An 8,040-nucleotide genomic window follows, 5' to 3' on the forward strand; every position below is an offset into this window, starting at 1 on the left:
TAAGACTTTAATTCTAATGTATTTTGATTTGGCAAGTAGGGGCTGTTTCTCTGAAATTAAAAAAAAAAATTGGGGCCACACCCGACAGCCTATAGGATCAGACCCGTGCCCCCTGCGTTGGAAGGTGGAGTCTTAACCACTGGACTGCCAGGGAAGCCCCAAATGACTAATAGGCCTTTCGTGAGTTCTCACAAGGGAATCATTGACTTTTATAAGTTATCTAATTATCGTTTGTAGTTTTTATAAATAGCTTACCTGTAACAAGTTTCATTCTTATGAAGGATCTCAGTAATGATGCATTGAGAATTATGGAAAATGCCACTTAAATGACTGGTTTATCTTTTTTCAGTCTTATGGACTTCGCTTTCCTCTATCATATATGGATGCACTAAAGCAAATTTGGAACAGTTCAGCTATTTCTGTCAAGGACCTGAAGCTGACTACAGATGAGGAAAAGCAAAACCTGGTATTATCCCTCTGGACAGAATGTTTAATCCAAGTAGTCTAGTGGCTTTGCTGCTTTAATAGTAATATATATATGTAAAATTCTGGACACTTGATTCTGCAGAGATTTGTGTGCTGGGGACTCCTGTTGCTTTGAACCAAGGACACGATGAATGTACCTTTCCTTACCTGTGTGTTTAATAAAATGAGATCTACCTCTTACAGGTGATCAGTTGGCCATATGTACTAATAGGTACAGAAAAGAAAGAATAGCAAATTACTAAATGTCCCAGAAGGTGACAAAAACCATACTTCAACAAGTTTATTTAATCCAGTGTGGTAGAAAACACACAGCTCCAATAACTGTATTATTTAAATTAAATATATATATATAAAATAATATTTTTAAATAGCAGGTGAAGGTCAGATATATTAGCCTTGTCAATGAACATAAGTGGCCTAAAATTACCTACTAAAAAGAAAAAGTATTTTCAGATTGGCTCACGAAGCAAAACCTAACATTATTTACAAAGTCAATGCAACTGTAACTAAGTGATTAAGAAAGATTAAAAATAAAAGACTGTTCCAAAGTATGCCATGTAAATGCAAACCAAAAAAAAAACCAGACACTTTTTTTTTTCTAAATAGTAGAATTCTGGCCAATTTGGATTAAGCAGTACCAAGAAGGACATATAAATGCTGTAGTGTGGGACTTCGCTGATGGTCCAGTGGTTAAGAATCTCAATTCAGGGGACTCAGGTTTGGTCCCTGATCAGGGAACTAAGATCCCACGTGCTGTGGAACAACTAAGCCTGCACACCTCAGCCAGTCTGTGTACTACAAGGAAATATCTAGTATGATGCAATGAAGATCCCACGTGCCCCAACTAAGATCTACACAGCCAAAGAAATAACTATTTTTAAAATAATTTTAAAAAATGCAATTTCTAATATAAGATATTATATTAGGAGTATATATGCACTGAATAGATGCATCTAACCACCAAAACAAAAGAAAAATAAAATATATAATTGGTAAGAGATAAGAATCAGCCTGTTTCATTCTGTGAAAGATCACGTAAAACCAAAAAACAATAGGCAGAACTAAATAACACTGTTAATGAGTTAACTCTGATCAGCACATATCAAACTGCCAAGTCCCTTCTCAACAACAGAACTGATTTGTTTGGGATGGCAGTGTACCCAGCTGAAATATTACTTTCCCAGACTTCCCTGCTCCAGACAAAGTCACATGACTAGGCACTAATGAGGAGGAAGAAGTATCAGGTGGAACTTCTGGGAAATTCTCTTATAGAGAAACAGACAGACCCTTCCTTTCTCTTCTTATCCGGAAAAGATGGATATGATGGCTTGAGTTTTAGAATCTTCTTGGACTACGAAGACAAGGGCATATGAGCAGTGGATATGAAAGATCTTAGGTTTCTAACAACTTGGTAAAATTACCAGTCTAGCCTTGGACTACACAACCCTAGACTTTTTTTTTAATCCTTGTGATGTTATACTATCGTAGTTGGTTCTCTGTTCTACATGCATGCCTGCAAGAGTACTTGTTCAGTCACTAAGTTGTATCCAACTCTTTGTAACCTCATGGGCTTCTCTGTCCATAGGATTTTCCAGGCAAGAATACTGGTTGGGAAGTTTTGCCATTTCCTTCTCCAGGGGATCTTCCCAACCCAGGGAATCTAACCTGCATCTCCTCCATTGGCAGGCAGGTTCTTTACCACTGAGCCACCAGGGAAGCCCTATGTTCTGTGTAACTGCACTTAATCCTAATAGATATAAACTTGAAAGTGAAAAAAGGCTGAAAAACATTCACCAAAATTGACCATATATTTTAAGACATGTTCAGTTGCTCAGTCGTGTCCAACTCTTTGCGACTCCATGGACTGCAACAGGCTAGGCTCCCCTTTCCTTCACTATCTCCTGGAGTTTGCAAATTCATAAACCAAACTCAGAAAACATAGGATTAGCCTAAAACAAGAGGAGGGTCATCACACACTGGGTGTAGGAGACCAGGTGCCCATTCGGGTAAATTACAGATGTTGGGCGGAAAGACAAAGGCTTTTCCTGCCTTCATTGCCTAGATTTTCTCTGTGAAAGAAAAGCCAGAAGTGTTTAAAAGGCAAGGAAGGAAGTAGAGGTAGAGGAGATTTGCATGTTTACGCCACTAGGGGATGAGAGAGGGAGCTGAGCAGGAAAGATTATTTTTGTTTTCTGTTATTGTACTTCAGGTCCAAAAACCAAATTTTCATTTTCAACTAGTCCTGCTATATATAAAGGAAAAATTACAGTGGTTAGATTCAGAGGCTCATTAAGTTGGAAAAGTGATCCAGGAATTAAGTAAGCAAAACACCCCCTCAAGTCACTTAGAGCTTGGGGCCCTGGCACAAGCAGCAGATTTGTATACCTGATCCCTGAGTATCAAGAACTAATACCTCTAATTTTAGGAAGAAAGCCAAAGCAAATTCACAAATAAAGACTGAAATAAATTCAATGTTGAATGTAACAATTTGATCAAAATTCCCTAGTTTATACCTCTTACTGACTTTTACAAATTAGTAAATTAATATGAATATTAAATGAAATATTTTTGCTACTTTAATAGAAAAAAAAAGTTACAAGTGTAGCTAACAAGAAAAGAACATCAACTCTCCTAAAGATATTTTGTGAGGTTCAAGACAGAGTCACCCCCTTGGTGGTAGATTCATAGTAATAGCAACAAAAACAGGAAAAAGAAATGAACAGTTTTTGTCACTGACAGCCTGTGTAATGGAAGGCCAAAGGGCTTGGCCAAACCTAATGACCCAATATATGTGTTTCATTTCCAACTTAATAAAATAATAGAATTTGTCTTTAAAAGGGTAATCTAGGATCAAAATTTAAGATTTTAATACAATATTCCATATAATACAGAAATCCTATCTATAGAATTCTTATGGTATGCTACAGTGTATGCCCTTGCTAAATCACTACAGTAATAAAAAGCTTAGTCTCTGTACACCATGGGCTGTGAGCTTAAATTTGAAATGTTTTGTGTCCTTCAGCCAGTAAATCTGATTTTGCAATCCAATGCCAAAGAGAAAAACCCTATGCCTGACTTCAAATATATCTCTCTGACTTGCTCTTCTCTGTGATAAATACACGCTTTCATCCCATTAACTTGATTTCTAGAACCCTTACATGCTGGCCTTCTAGATTTTTCAGATAGACTTTGATTTGTCTGCATCCATTTTTACTGTATCCCAGATACAGCCTCGCCAGCAGAATAAAGGCACGTCTATTAATGCTCATGATTTTAGTAGCTGTGTCACACTTCAGCTCATGTATTTTAGTCCCAATTATTCCTGAATGGCTCTACATAGTATGGTGATCAGTCAGCAAAGTGTTGGGGTAAAATAAATAGATTTAAGAGCCAGCATCTATTTCTGAAAGTGTATTCCTGAGCTCAGCTTACTCTGTTCCACAAAATTCCACCATAAGCCTTATGATAGATTAAAGACAATAGAAGAATACCTTCATGATAACTCTGAAGTACAGATAATAAAACATCAACTATTTGACAAGTTTTGATGTACAGACCAGATTCCTGTTGGTAACCTAGTATCACACAGCAAGGGAGCTCAAATCAGGAGCTCAAATTGGGAGTGGACAGCCAAGGGCAGCTGTGGGTCTCCCCCTGCACTGGCCTATGTGGCCACACACTAAAACAAGAAAGGGCGTTCTCAGTGGTAAAAGGCTATTGAGAATTTTTTCTGGGGAGTGTTTAGGCAGAGGAAGTAGAGGTTAAACTTTATTTTGGCAATGGCAACTTCTGCAACAATAGTAGGATCTTCTGAACAAATGGAGGCACACCACTTAGAGTAGTCATGGGTACCTCTGGATCTCTGGACAGATGTTTAATATGGATCACCATTTGATATCTGTTTATATAGTTGGTGGGGCTTCCCTAGTGGCTCAGTGGTGAAGAATCCGCTTGCAATGCAGGAGCCTCAGGAGACACAGGTTCGATCCCTGGGTCGGGAAGATCCCCTGGAGGAGAGCATGACAACCACTTCAGTGTTGTTGCCTGGAGAATCCAATGAACAGAGGAGCCTGGCAGATACAGTCCATAGGGTGACAGAGTCAGACATGCCTGAAGCGACTTAGCACACATGCGTGTAGTTGGAAGTGTTTCATGCGATTTTCTTCATTCTCTTCACATTAGTTGGGATAACATATATATCCATATGAATACCTGATACAGATGCCACTCAAAGCATTTTTACTATTAACAGAAAAAAGAAACATTTTATATAAATATATCATTTTAGCTATTAGGTAGCTGGCTACACTTACATTATATGAGAATTTATATGAAATAAACAGTATGTGGGGGAAAAGATATTTTATGAGAAAACTTAAATAATTCTTAACCAATTGATTTCTGTCTGTGATTAAAATTTAGCTTTGTCACTTTTATTTTTATATTTCAGGGATTTTGAAGGCAACCATATCCATAATTTAAGAAACTTGACTTTTATTTCCTGCAGTAATTTAACTGTTTTGTAAGTAATGTTTTGTCCTTTTGAAGTAATGTTTTATCTCTTTACAAACCAAATGAATCATTTATGTGAACAGGCTCTGGCATACACATGCATAGTAATTATAACAAATATTCCCTCTCAGTTTGAAGTTCTTTGAAATGGAAGCACATTGGCAAAATTACTGAAGTTCAAAGCAGGCGTAACCACAGATTCACAACATATCAGTACATGAATCATCACAGTGGTACTTGTACATGAGACCTACTTTTCTCAAACTTAAGTAATACCCGATTTAGTGGAAAAAAATTCTCATAAACCACCTAGAATCTGTCCTTGGATGGCAGTTTGAGAAATACCAAGATCAAGTCCTACTCTATGAGAATTATTACTGCAAAGGTTGTGGGGAAAGATTAATTATAATTTTTTTCAAAAGCTGCAGAATGTTCATATCTGTGAGGATACGACTATGACACCCACCAGAATAAACCTTAGAATGTTATCGAATATAATTTCTCCTATGCCACTCTGTCTTATTTTAAATCCATGTTGCTAGCTCATAACACCAGATCAGTGTAGAAATGAACTGTCAGGCCTTACAGTCTGATTCAGCATCGCAAATCAGAGATCTTCTGAGTTGGTCCAGCTTAGAGTAGACATATTCCAGCACCTCCGCTTTAAATCACAGCAACTACCCAATGTGCACGAGTACTATTGTGCTGTTGGGGGCAGGGGTATATTTTGTTAGACAGACATGCCACAAAGACTGCACAGGCGACTCTAAGAGAGTTGTGCTGATACTCAGACTGTATTCTCAGAGATCGAGATTTTTCACTCTTATCGCTGTGGAGCTCTTCCCTAAAACACTTGAAAATGTCAACACTATTTTACTTTTATCATCACTAAAACATTTGGGAAATTTAAGATTAAAATGAGCTTGGATAATTTGTCATACTATTTCAACATACCTTGATATGGAAATGCATTATACATAATTATCTTTGTTTTTGCAGGTTGTTAATATCCTCTCCAATAACTCACCTGTAAGTTACCTCCAGAAGCTACAACATCTTTTTTCTTTTTACTTTCAGGGTAATGAGGAAAAACAAAATTAATCACCTTAGTGAAAATACATTTGCACCTCTCCAGAAACTAGATGAATTGTAAGTTTGATTACACATATATTTTATAAATTTGATTACACATATATTTTGTAAATTTGATTACACATATAGCACTACTTCTGTATACCCTGAGCCACAGGTATTTCAGGAATTCTGAAAGCTTAACAAATATGTGTTAAAGGAATCTGTAAAATAAATATGTGAGGAAACTGAAGTAAAGGAAACAGCTGTGGAGGCGAATAAAGCCAGGGGAAATTAACAAATAAATTACATCCTACATCACTTTAATCCACTTCTAGAGACAGATAGCAAATTTATCTTTAAATTTTCTAGAAAGTGAGGATTCAGAGATCAGGAGATAAAAAGGCATCACTTTGCTGGTTCTGAAACCAAAGAACAATCTTGGATCTGTAAGATTAGATACTGCCATGGATAACAACATCCAAATCTGTAATAAAGGTCAAGAGAGCAGCTTGAGACAGCTATTTATAACGTCCCATTTTAAGATCAATGACACAGTTCCAAAGGACAGTAAAGCAAGTATCTGATGAATCAAAGCCTTGCAGTCAAGCCACAGAGTAGTTGATTCTCCAAATAAAATATACGTAAGACAATGGAGGAAACCCATGCTCTTCAGACAGTTTGTATTTCATTTTTTATGGCTTCATTTCTTCAATTGGAGTTTTGTTAAAGTCTGGACTAGCCACTAGTTTGATTTTGTGTTTTCTGAAAAGAATCTGGAGTGTGAACAGAACTACATGTTTTGACAATTAGCTGGGCAGAACTTGGATTCATTAAAACTTTTCCATAAAAAATTAAAGAATGTAACTAAAATTTTGCTCAGGACATCTTGCTGCTGCTAAGTCACTTCAGTCGTGTCCAACTCTGTGCGACCCTATAGACGGCAGCCCACTATGCTCCCCCGTCCCTGGGATTCTCCAGACAAGAACACTGGAGTGGGTTGCCATTTCCTTCTCACCTGCATACTAAGACAAATGGAGGAAACACACATGCCACAGGCAAAAACATCCCTCAGGAAACAATCCAGCATTCTGCTCCAAAACTTCAATAAACAAGCCATTGAAACCCCAACATTTTTTCCATAACCTTAGGTTTGAAACATTTTTTGGTAGACAGTACCAATCATTCACAAAACACACAAGAAAAATCTCAGTAAGTATCAGAACCAAACATCTGCTGTTATGACTCCTGGTGTCTGGCGAATGAACTATACCATCAGCACATAGGAAATTATTTTATTCTCAGCAGTGGGGAGCAGTGCATGCAGGTGACTCAAAAAATAGTATCTAGCCATTAAAATACAAGTTAGTCAAGGGGTCCATACTTTTCCTTGTTTTATCATGCTTGCAACTCCAATTTGAATACCAGAAGGCAATTTCTCCAAATTCTAACTTGCACAGTGGCCCTAAGGTGTGGGTGCAAGAAAGAATAAAGTCAGGAGAAATTAACAAGTAAAATGCATCCTACACTGCTCTAACCCATTGCCAGAGAAGGACAGCAAATTTATCTTTAAGTTTTCTAGACAGTTAGGATTCAGAGACCAGGAGATAAAAGGACACCACTTTGTTGATTCTGAAACCAGTAGTGAGCATGGGGCAGGACAGCTTAGTCCTCAGTCAGTGCTAATCCAGGTTCAGAGGTAAAAGAAAGAGCAACAGAAGGGCAGAGAGGGTCCCCACACCAAGAATTCAGTTCAGTTCAGTTCAGTTGCTCAGTCGTGTCCAACTCTTTGAGACCCCGTGAATTGCAGCACGCCAGGCCTCCCTGTCCATCACCAACTCCCGGAGTTCACCCAGACTCATGTCCGTCGAATCCATCCAGCCATCTCATCCTCTGTCGTCCCCTTCTCCTCCTGCCCCCAATCCCTCCCAGCATCAGAATCTTTTCCAATGAGTCAGCTCTTCACATGAG

At 38.0% G+C, this 8,040-nt stretch overlaps 1 protein-coding gene across 1 annotated transcript in view; it reads left to right on the forward strand.

Moving 5' to 3' along the window:
• The window catches only part of RXFP1 (relaxin/insulin-like family peptide receptor 1), a 214,307-nt gene that overhangs the window by 177,656 nt on the left and 28,611 nt on the right, over positions 1–8,040 (forward strand). Inside the window, exons 10-11 of the mRNA XM_010836108.1 lie at positions 4,937–5,008; positions 6,076–6,147. Coding sequence (XP_010834410.1) covers positions 4,937–5,008; positions 6,076–6,147 — 144 coding nt within the window. The remainder of the gene's footprint in view (positions 1–4,936; positions 5,009–6,075; positions 6,148–8,040) is intronic.

Source organism: Bison bison, unplaced genomic scaffold (genome assembly GCF_000754665.1).
Source record: "Bison bison bison isolate TAMUID 2011002044 unplaced genomic scaffold, Bison_UMD1.0 scf7180017864060, whole genome shotgun sequence".
Taxonomy (NCBI): Eukaryota; Metazoa; Chordata; class Mammalia; order Artiodactyla; family Bovidae; genus Bison; species Bison bison.